The sequence below is a fragment of the Callorhinus ursinus genome, unplaced genomic scaffold (genome assembly GCF_003265705.2).
Source record: "Callorhinus ursinus isolate GAN/ISIS: 27379988/994484 unplaced genomic scaffold, GSC_fseal_2.0 scaffold35, whole genome shotgun sequence".
NCBI lineage: Eukaryota > Metazoa > Chordata > Mammalia > Carnivora > Otariidae > Callorhinus > Callorhinus ursinus.
This window is the reverse complement of record NW_027397097.1, coordinates 3,878,636-3,890,795: the sequence shown is the minus strand read 5'-3', so window position 1 is coordinate 3,890,795 and position 12,160 is coordinate 3,878,636. Positions and strand designations below refer to the sequence as shown.

The 12,160-nt window shown below is 39.7% G+C and overlaps 1 protein-coding gene across 2 annotated transcripts in view; it reads right to left on the bottom strand.

Annotated features, from left to right (window-relative positions):
* PPME1 (protein phosphatase methylesterase 1) overlaps nucleotides 1–12,160 on the bottom strand; it is an 88,031-nt gene that overhangs the window by 10,708 nt on the left and 65,163 nt on the right. For both annotated transcript variants that reach the window (XM_025894208.2, XM_025894207.2), the window contains exons 10-13: nucleotides 6,354–6,483; nucleotides 4,943–4,987; nucleotides 1,254–1,318; nucleotides 563–630 (exon numbers count right to left, since the gene is read on the bottom strand). In XM_025894208.2, coding sequence (XP_025749993.1) covers nucleotides 563–630; nucleotides 1,254–1,318; nucleotides 4,943–4,987; nucleotides 6,354–6,483 — 308 coding nt within the window. The remainder of the gene's footprint in view (nucleotides 1–562; nucleotides 631–1,253; nucleotides 1,319–4,942; nucleotides 4,988–6,353; nucleotides 6,484–12,160) is intronic.

The window sequence follows — 12,160 nt, the reverse complement described above, 5'->3', positions numbered from 1 at the left end:
AAAGACATTTTTGCTTGTCACAACTTTGTGTGTGTATGTGGGAGTGCTACTGGTTTCTAGTGCATAGAGGCTAGGGATGCTGTCAAACATCCTACAATACACAGGACAGGCCCCCAAATGTCAACAGTGTTGAGGTTGAAAACCCTGCTCTGGATCTCCACACAGTTCCCATGGCTTGCCCAGCATTCCTCAGCAGCAGAGGAGGAGAAGGCATACAGAACTTCTCTAAGACTCTGGAAAAAGACTGATTCCCATCCTAGCCTCCTCAGAGAAGGAGGCACCTCAAGAAGAGGGGGGATTTCTTTAAGAAGTGGGGTGGAGTGGGGACTAGGCACAATTTAATCTCAGCTCAGCAACAACCCACTGGACCAAAGCACACAGAAACAATCAACCACAGGTTTGTAGAAACACCACGCTGGGCTCTGTGTTGAGGAGGAAGAAGAAACGCATGGTGACCCAAACCAGGCAGGGCTAAGGCAGAGATATTTACAATGCTGCAAATATCTTTTTGTTGGAGTTGGTCAGCACTGCGGGGCTCCTTAAACCTTTGTTACTTCCTTACCACTGGAATCCACCGATGGGCTCTGCAAACCTGTGCCGGATCAGGAAAGTGGCAACAGCTTCAGCTACCTGGAAAAGGGAGAGATATTCCAGGCTATATGATGTTAGCAATGGGGATCAGCTTTGGAGGTCCTGTGGGCTTCTACTGGAAGGTTAGGCTCTGTAGTGGACTCATGGATCTTACAGATCTGGGAAGCTTGAAACCTAAAGGAACTGAGTCCTGGCAGGGCTAGAAGATTCCTCCCCACCAACCTTGCCAAAGATAGCTCCAGAGAAGTCAAGAGGAATGATGTGAAGGCTTATTTATTCCCTGAGAGTTAAAAAGCATCTTATTCTATAGGAGAGTATATTAACTTCTAACTGTGACTGTAGTTTAGGGAGTAGTTTCCATCCCAATTTTCCCCTCTTCCACCTGGTTTTGGGGGAAAGAGAGAAGTAGAACTTAAGATTTTAACCAGAGGGCCCTAGGGTGAAATTGCAGGGTGCCAGTAGCTCCTCAGGCCATAGAGAGAAAGCCAAGACCATAGCAGTCGCCAGGGAGAGGTTTGGGGAGATGGTGGAGTCATATCTGAATAGGCCCCAACAGTGGTCACTGCAGGCAACTCAGCCTGACTCAGAGGCTTGTACTATTTTTTGTGAAAGCCAAGGGGACTCACAGCTATTCTTTTACAGTCACAGAGGACCAGACTCACCTTGTCTGGGGCATCCTCATGGACTGCGTGACCACACTGGGGTAGGACCTGCATCTGGAACTTTCCTGGAGAGGAAACAAATCCAGGTGACCTCAGGGACTAAAATGGCCCTCTCCTTACCACCTCTGTGGTCTCACAGGCCACTCCAGGAGTCCAGGACCTTCCTATCTACTCCCCTCCCCAACAGTCTGGACCCAATTACCAAGGTTTGAGGAGGACGGTAATACTTGCAGCTATAACCTTGAACAAATGATTTTCCCTTCATTTTTAACTTTGGTAACTATTTAGCATACATTTACTTTGGGCCAGACATAGGAAGAAACAGTTCCTGTTTTCAGGGGATTTATAGTCTAGTAGGAGAACACAAAAGACAACATTTTAATGTAGCATGTAGTTCTTATGATAAAACTGAGCACATGGAACTATAAGAACATAGGAAAGGAAGCTTCACAATCAAATAAGGATATAGGAAGGCTTCCCACACAGAAAAAAAAATAGCCTACACAAAGGAAAGGAGGATGAAATGGTATTTGTTCCTGGAAATGAAAAGTTTGGCATGGAACTCCTGAGAGTTAACAATGAGGCTAAAGAGGAAAGCAGGGACCATACCATGAAGGGTTTTGTAAGCTATTTTAAGGATTTTGAAATTTATTATTACAATAATATGTTACCATTTGAGTGTTTAACTATATGCCAGACTGTACTAACCACTTTCTCACACTGCCTTGTAGAACACTGTAAGCTCACCATTAATGTGATAGTTATTAGGAGTGAAAAGAGATGACAGATAAAGCAAGATCCCTAAGCAGACTAAAGGATATGGGACCCACAGCTTCCCCTAAGTAGAGACAGCAGACTCTCAGAGCCTAAGTCGCTCCATTTACAAAATAAGGCAGCATGCTCTGGAAGTCCTTCTGGTCAACATATTCCAGGATTCCTAATGCAGTTACACAGTGCTTTAAATTTTTTTCAAAATACTCTTCTATCCATTTTTTAAGTTGATTCTCAAATCTACCCCATAAATATTGAACAGTATAAATGCCAAAATTCTTTCCTGAGATGATGAAATTAATACCACGGTTAGTGAAGTGATTTACCCAAGGCTGCTTATTTAATTAGTAGAGGAACTAAGACCACTCTATTCAGTAAGGCCCAGCTTATGCCCTTCCTCTTGCAGTATTCTTCCTCTGGGTGCTCCAGCCTAGTCCAGCCTAGTCCCCTCTCTTGTATCTCTTAATGTACTACAGCTAACACATCTGGATTCAAACACAGAGCAGCTTGTGCCCTGCTTGTTTTGTAAGCTTATATTTTATATGCCACTGGTGCTTGCCTCCCCAGGAGGATGTCATTTCTGTAAGAACAGGGCCTAATACCAACAGGGCCCAACACAGGGCTAGACACTGAGTAAGTGCTTAGTAAGTCTTGAATGGATAACTGAATGACCTGATAACAGTTATAACCCCAACCACTCTGGGCTTGATGTCTAGGGATGAATTTTTTGTTCCTCTTTGGAAGAGTGGGTATAAAGAATCAGAGAGAACTCACACACACTAACAACACTGCGCCTGGTACACATAAAATGATTATGGGTAATCCTCACAATTATTCTATGAAGCCCTTCCCTCTCATCTTACAGAGAAAGAACCTTAGGTTCAGACAGCCTAAATTATTTACCCAGGTTGCATCATGAACGAGTGCTAGGTTTCTAGAAATCCATAACTAATTCAGCAGGTTTAAACAGTGCTGGGAGGCTGTGTTTGCAATCTGTGCCAATCTGGCCATTTCCCTTTGTCTTATGGGATGTCCCTCACTCCAGCCATTTACTTTCTATACTCGCAGGATGCTCTGAAAGAGAAGGTAGTCTTGGCATAATCCTTACTGGGGAAATGGCAGGGCATCTAATGAGGAATCATGAGTACTTCCTGGATATAATGAAGCCATCATTTGTCAGACTCTTACTTCACACACATTTTCGCATTTAAACACCATACAAATGTATTGAGATCTAGCATTATTTCTATTTTATAGATGAAGAAACTCAGGATTAAAGAAGTTAGCAATTCACTCAGGCCAGAACACTAGTAACACTGACTCAAAGCCAGGACTGTTTGATTCCAAGACTGGTGATCCACAATGGTTTCAAATATTATTCTAGTCCAGATCAACTGCTTTCAGATAGTCTCAGGGGCCATATCTGATTCTTTTGTCTGTCCAGCATTAAGCATAGGTCTTACACAGAAAGACTGCTTAGGAAAGGTTTGCTTGAATTGAATTTAAGGAAAGATGTCTAAACTCAGAATTACCAACATCAGTGCCATAAAACACCATCCGAGGCCATGATCTTCCTCCAGGCTTCAGGATACTATGTGTTGGAAGAGGAGGAGGGTAGGAGTGCCTGAGTCCAGAATGTAATAAATCATTCAGGAGCCTTTGAACAACTATTGTGAAGAAATATAAGCCCCCTTTTCTGTGGAGAGACTGAGGACAGCTAAAAGAACAGTTTGAGACCATAAACATCCAAGTAGAGATGTCCAGTAGGTTTTACACGTCGGCCAGGTATGGAGCTCAGGAGAGAGGTATGAGTTGGACATTTAGCTTTGGGAGTTATCAGGGCCTAAATAAAAGCCATGAGATTGCCCAGAGAGAATAAGTAGACAAAAAGGGAGGTCAAGAACAGAATCTGCTTAAGCCTGAAACCTTGGCCTTGGAGTTAGCACCTCTTCTTCCCATAACCTAAAAGATACCAGTGCCTATTGACTTCGCCTTTACCAAGCCTTTCATCCATACTAAACCAAGAGCCTCCACTTCCATCTGGCCAACATACCTGGACCTGAGCACAATATGTTACTTTTCTACTCATTATACCTCATGATCCCTGTGAAGCTGCCATCAACTTTTTCATTTTATAGACTGAGAAAACTAAAGCTAAGGCAGGTCAAGTAACTTGCCTGGGGTCATCAAATGAGAAGGAAAGTAGTAGTACTCCCAACCTCAGAGTCTTTACTTTTGCCACCTCACCATGCTGTCTTCTAAACATAGTTTACATCTTTTTGCATCCCAATTATCATGGACCTTTCCCTTTCCTAAGAATTCCAACAATGATGAAAATATTGATCAGTATTCAGAATATCTCCTTCACAATATTATATATTTATAGGGTACTTTATGGTTTATAATATACTCTGCAAAGACATTGCCTCATTTTAATGCTTACAACCCTGAGATGTAGATGGGAGTTAAGTCTCATTTTTAGATGTAGGAAAAAAAATTGAAGCTCAGAAAAGGGAAATATTTGGGTCAGGAGTGGATGTTGATGTCAAGTTTGGGCTTAACTCTAAAGCTCATGCTCTTTCCATTGCACTTCACCATCTCAGAACATTAATTCCACATGACTCTGCCCTCAGAGAAGGACCTAGGGACATAATTTCTTTTTTTTTTTTTTTTAAAGATTTATTTACTTATTTGAGAGAGAGAGAGAGAGAGAGGGAGAGTGCATACGTGAGCATGAATGGGTAGAAGGGCAGAGGGAGAAAGAGAGAAGCCCAGGCTGATTCCCCACTGAGTGTGGAGCCCGACATGGGGATCAAACTCACAACCCCGAGATCAGGGACTGAACCAAAATCACAAGTGGGATGCTTAAGTGACTGAGCCACCCAGACATCCCTGGACATAATTTCTTGATTACTTACCTTGCATTTGGCCAATAGTCAGATCCTTATCCAATCTATCAACACCTAGAACAAAACAGGAGAATCCAGAAGTAGCTTACTAGAAAAGGTTGTGTGAAACAGGTTTTGCTGTTCAAGTATGAAGTAAAAATCGTTACAAATTTGTAAACATGATGACATTTTCAATTCACGTTAATGCCAATCCTAACTCCTTGAGGGTATATACTCACCACATGAAGCTTTCCAGAATGAGGGGCCCCTACAATCTTTTGGATCATTTAAACTGATTTCTGAAATTTCCATTATACTCAGAATATCTTTACACCACTCTAGGAGAACTTGTGCTTAACCAGGGATTGAAGGCAGGCCAGAATTAGGTTTATCTCAGATAGATGCTTGTGCTTAGTTAGGATCAGGGATTTGGTGAGAGGAGAAGAGCACAAATGAGTGAGGATGGTACTTTATTTTGGAAGTTACTACCCATGTGGTGAGTAGTTTTTGTTTGTTTTAAAGATTTTATTTATTTATTTGAGAGAGAGAGAGTGAGTGACCAGGGCGGAGGGGGAAGGGCAGAGGGAGAGGGAGAAGGAGACTCCCTATGGGGCTTAATCCCAGGACTCTGGGATCACGACCTGAGCCGAAGCAGACGCTTAACCGAATGAGCCACCCAGGTGCCCCCATGTGGTGAGTAGTTTTAACAAGGATACTCAGATGATGATATACCTACACTGCTATGGACTGAATTGTATCCCCCCCACCCAATTCATATGTTGAAGGCTAATCCACAGTGTGACCACATTTGGAGACATGGAGATAATTAAGTTAAATAAAAGAAGATAGTAGTAAGGAAAAAATGAAGAGGGGGGAGTTGGAGGGGGAGACGAACCATGAGAGACTATGGACTCTGAAAAACAAACTGAGGGTTCTAGAGGGGAGGGGGGTGGGGGGATGGGTTAGCCTGGTGATGGGTATTAAAGAGGGCACGTACTGCATGGAGCACTGGGTGTTATGCACAAACAATGAATCATGGAACACTACATCAAAAATTAATGATGTAATGTATGGTGATTAACATAACAAAATAAAAATTAAAAAATTAAAAAAATATATAATTTACAAGAAGTTATATAAGACATAAAACATGAAAAAAAAGATTAAATGGGGTCATATGGGTAGGGCCCTCATATGACAGGATTAGTGTCCTTTTAAGAATAAACACCAAAGAGTTTGCTTTTGCTCTCTCTTCTGCCATGGAAGGATACAGTGTCTGCAAGCCAGTAAGAAAGCTCCCACCAGAATTTCACTGTGCTAATACCCTGATCTCAGACTTCCGGCCTCCAGTACTGTGAGAAAATGAATTTGTTGTTTAAGCACCCAATCTACAGTATTTTGTTATGGCAGCCTGAGCTAATACACACACATACACACTTACCAGCCAAGAGCAGCAATTTAGGAATAGGACAACTAAGAAAGAGATTGGATAAGCCTCGGAACCAGCCATCCCAGTATTTTTCTGTTTTTGCCAGTTCGATTCTCCAAGTGTACGGATGGTCTTTCTTGGTCTGGAGGAAAAAGAGCAAGTTCTGAGTCTCTGAGGGCAACCCCCGGAGGAAGAGGACAAAAACTAGGTCCCTGGGAAAAGGAAAGGGAAGGAAACTAGCACTTATTAAGGGGCTACTAGGTCCCAGACATTTTCATATACACTTAATTACTAAAACAGCTTTGTGATATAGGTTATTGTTGTAATTTCCATGTTTAGATAACCAGAAGTTTACTTTTTACTTCTATTAATTTCAGTGAACTTAGAAGACTTTCTTAAGATCACAAAGCTAGTAAATGGTAGCCAAGACTGAGCTTCTCTTATATCCATTTGACAAAAAGAACATATCCATCAAAAGGATAATTACAAAAAGCACAGTACAGTATAAAAAAATACTTATGATATAATATTAAGAGAAAGAAACAGAGTGTAACATGTCATCTAAGTGAGGATTACTACTGGAAAAATGTGGTACACACAGGGAAAGAACTGGAAGGGAAAAGTGAAAATATGTTGATTTGTTGGCAGAGCATTTTTTCTTATATTTTAATTTATGATAATGGTATCATGTTCATGCAATAGTAATCTGAAAAAGGAAATCTGACACAAATAGTACAAAATGTATGTTAAATCCTGATACATACTAGACAGGCACAGAGTATGTACTCATCAAATACAAGATGAACAAATAAATGATTTTCTATACTTTTCTTCATCACTGAAAATTTGAAATATTATAACTGAAATAAATAATTGGGATACTTCATATTGTGGTTACTACAATATGAAAATCTAGAAGTGAACATGAGACACCAACATATTGTGTTAGAGATCACTGGATGGTTAAGATGTCCATACTACCCAAAGTGATCTGCAGATTCAAAACAATCCCTATCAAAATCCAAATGACATTCTTGCAAAAATAGAAAAACTCATCAAAAGTTCATTCGGAATCTCAAGGGACCTCAAACAGCCAAAACAATTTTTTAAAAGAATAAAATTGGAAGATGCATGCTCTCTAATTTCAAAATATATTACAAAGCTACAGTAATCAAAACAGTATGGTACTGGTATATACACTAGAGAACCCAGAAATAAACTCTCACATATATGGCCAAATGATCTTCAACAAGGGTCCAAGTTGACTCAATGGAGAAAAAACAGTCTTTTTAACAAATGGTATTGGGAAAATTGGATATCCACATGCAAAAAAGTTGGGACAATACACAAGTTTAACTCAAACAGATTAAACACCTAAATATAAGACCTAAAACTATAAAACTTCTAGAAGAAAACATAGAGGAACGCTTCATATAGCTTTTCATGACATTGAATTTGACAATGATTTCTCGGTTATGACACCAAAAGCAAAGGCAACAAAAGCAAAAATAGACAAATGGACTACATCAAACTTAAAAACTTCTGTGCATCAAAGAACACAATCAACAAAGTGAAAAGGCATTGTATGGAATGGGAGAAAATATTTGCAAATCATATATATGATAAGGGGTCAATATTCAGAATATATAAAGGATTCCTACAATTCAATAACAAAAAATCAAATAACCTGATTAAAAAATGGGCAAAGGACATGAACAGACATTTCTCCAAAGAAAAGAATGGCCAATAAGTACACAAAAAGATACTCAACTTCACTAACCATTAGGGAAATGCAAATCAAAACCACAATGAGATATCACTTTGTACCCATTAGGATGGCTATTCTCGAAAAAGACAAAATAAGCATTGGCAAAGATGTGGAGAAACTGGAACACTTGGGGCACTGTTGGTGGGATTATACAATTGTACAATCACTATGAAGACAGCATGGTAGTTACTCAAAAATTAAAAGTAGAACTACCATAAGATCCAGCAATCTTACTTCTGGGTATACAGCCAGAAGAAGTGAGAGCAGGGTCTGAAGAGATATTTGCAGACCCATGTGCATAGCAGCATACTGACAACAGTCAAGAGGTGTAAACAATCCAAATATCTATCGATATGAATGGATAAACAAAATGTGTTATATACATATTATTTAGCCTTAAAGAAGGAAATCTTGACACACGCTACAACATAGAGGAAACTTGAAGACATTGTGTTAACTAAAATAAGCCAGTCACAAAAAGACAAACACTGATTCTACTTCTATGAGGTGTAAAAAAGATCACTGGATGGGTAGTCAGGAAATTTGGGTCTTCTAGTTCTCACTAAACAATGCATGTACAACACTTATGAGCCACTTCTAATAGATTCCACAGTCGGAGACAGTAAGACCTTCCTAAATATACATTGTGCTTCATACGCAAATGACAAATTTAAAGTAAGGGAACTTCCAAGGATAGTAATATTATAAAAAGAAATTTTAAGGGGTGCCTGGGTGGCTCAGATGGTTAAGCATCTGCCTTCAGCTCAGGTCATGATCCTAGGATCCTGGGATCGAGCCCCATGTCGGGCTCCCTGCTCAGCGGGGAGTCTGCTCCCTCTCCCTCTGCCTCTCCCTCTGGTTGTGCTCTGTCTCTCTCTAATAAATAAATAAAATCTTTAAAAAAAAAAGAAGAAATTTTAAAAAAGGAGTTCAAGTACTAAAAATATAAAAACAAAGAAAAAATCTGGATATAATTAGAGTTGCTCCTGTATTTAGGGTTATAATAATATATCCTCTCTCTGGAGAGCTGGATCATAAAGTTAATTTAGTTGAGATTCCTTCCTCTGACAAATGGTAATAAATCAGATCAATGTAAGAAACAAAACAGATGAACATGGGGGGAAAAAAGAGAGGCAAACCAGAAAACAGACTCTTTAAACTATAGAGAACAAACTGAGGGTTGCTGGAGGGCAGGTAGGTGGAGGGATGGGTTAAATGGGTGATAGATATTAAGGAGGGCACTTGTGATGAGCATGGGGTATTGTATATAAGCGATGAGTCACCAAATTCTACCCCTGAAACTAATATTACACTGTATGTTAACTAACTGGAATTTAAATAAAAACTTGAAAAAAGACAACTAAAGAAAGAAAAGAAAAAAAAATAGATCGATGTAATGAGATCTAACTGCTGGATAGGAGAGGCAGAAAGCTGGCTACCAATCATCCTGGGATGTTCACGTGGGCAGGATGTGGTTCTCCACACAAGGGCATCAACCAGAGGCTTTGCATTATTTCCCAACACGTCACTTGAAAAGCATTTAGAAAGATAGGTTTTGTGTCAGTCAGACTTGGATTTAATGCAAATCCCACCTCCATCATCAGCTAATAAACTGTGGGTCCCTTGGGAAAGTTAACCTAACTTCTTCAGGCCTGTTTTCTTAGCTATAAAGTGGGCAACACAAAATCTCAAAAGATTATTGTAAGGATAAACTAAAGATACTCATGTATGTAAAACAATAGGAACATGGTCTGGCACATAACAAGTAATTAAAAAAACAAAATCTTTTTTTTTTAAAGATTTTATTTATTTATTTGACACAGAGAGACAAAGCGAGAGAAGGAACACAAGCAGGGGGAATGGGAGAAGCAGGCTTCCTGCTGAGCAGGGAGCCTGATGCGGGGCTCGATCCCAGGACCCTGGGACCATGACCTGAGCCGAAGGCAGACGCTTAACCATCTGAGCCACCCAGGTGCCCCTAAAAAAACAAAATCTTAAGAATATGGGATTTCGGGGCACCTGGGTGGCTCAGTCCTTAAGCGTCTGCCTAAGGCTCAGGTCATGATCCCCGGGTCCTGGGATCAAGCCCCACATCGGGCTCCCTGCTCCTCGGGAAGCTTGCTTTTCCCTCTCCCACTCCCCCTGCTTGTGTTCCTTCTCTTGCTGTGTCTCTCTCTGTCAAATAAATAAATAAAATCTTTTTTAAAATAATTTTTATTGTTATGTTAATCTCCATACATTACATCATTAGTTTTTGATGTAGTGTTCCATGATTCATTGTTTGTGCATAACACCCAGTGCTCCACGCAGAATGTGCCCTCTTTAATACCCATCACCAGGCTAACCCATCCCCCTACCCCCCTCCCCTCTAGAACCCTCAGTTTGTTTTTCAGAGTCCATCGTCTCTAATGGTTCGTCTCCCCCTCAGACTTACTCCCCTTAAATAAATAAAATCTTAAAAAAAAATATGGGATTTCAATTACCTTGAAAAAGAAGAGCAAAGCTGGAAGACTTACACTTCCTGATTTCAAAACTTGCTATGAAGCTACAATAATGAAGACAGTGGCACTTGCATAAGAGGGTAGACATATATATCAATGGAACAGAATTGAGAGTCCAGAGATAAACTGGCATTTATGGCCATTTGATTTCCAAAAAGGAATGCAAGACAATTACATGGGAAAGTGGGGTCTTACCAAAAAATGGTCCTGGGACAGCTGGACATCCACGTGCAAAAGAATGAAGTTACACCTCCTACCCTCATACTATACACAAAAATTAACTCAAAATGGATCATAGACCTAAATATAAGAGCTAAAACTAGAAAACTCAGAAGAAAACGTATGTATAAGTCTTTGTGACCTTGGACTAGGCAAAACCTTCTTAGATGTGACATAACAAAACAGCAACTAGATAAAATGAATTTCATCATTGAAGAACACCATCAAGAACATGAAATGACAACCCGTATAACAGGAGAAAACATTTGCAAATCAGGGACTTGTATCTAGCAATAGTCATCAGGAAAATGTAAATCAAAACCACAATGAGATACCACTTCATACCCATTAGGATGTCTATAATCAAAAAGAGGGACAATGTTACAAGTACTGACAAGGATGTAGAAAAACTGGAACACTCAGACACTGGTGGTAGGAATATAAAATAGTCTGGCTATTTTTCAAATGATTAAACACAGAATTAGCATCCAGCAATTCCACTGGTAGGTGTATACCCAAGAAAAATAAAAACCTATGTCCACACAAAAACGTGTACACAAATGTTCATACCAGCATTGTTCATAACAGACAAAAAGTGAAACAAATCCAAATGACCACTGATGAATGGATAAAAAAAAATGTGGTCTAACCATACAAAGGAATATTATTCAGCCATAAACAGGAATGAAGTACTGATACATGCTACAATACAGATGAACCTTGAAAACATTACGCTAAGGTAAAAGAAGCCAGTCACAAGACTGACTATGTATATTCATTTATATTTAATGTCCAGATTAGGCAGATCTACAGAGACAGAAAGTAGATTAGTGGATGCCTAGGGCTGATATTGGGGAGACATGGGAAGAGAATGCAAACAGGTATGACATTTTTTTAAAAAGTGATGAAAATGTTCTAGAATTAGATTGCTGCAATGGTTGCACAACCCTGTGAATCTACTAACAACCACTGAATTGTATACTTTGGATGAGTTACCTTTCAATAAAGCAGTTTTAAAAAAGAGATTTATGCATAAAGGAATACCTCCTGGACAACTGAAGTTTATTACTTTAAGGACCAAAGGTTAAAGCTTCCCTTTTCTTTTCTGTATTTTAACCATATTGTATTAGACATCACCCCCCACTGCCAACGTATATCTTGTCTTCTTTTACACAGCAAAATGGATGTAAGAACTCTTATGTTATGTCTCAGGATCACTTCAAACACCATGTTTTATATTAGTTATAACAGAGATATCCCCCTAAGGGCTAATAGGCTCTAAATGGCCCCTGGCTGCCATGCTTTAGAAGTTGTGACTGTTTTTCTTGTTG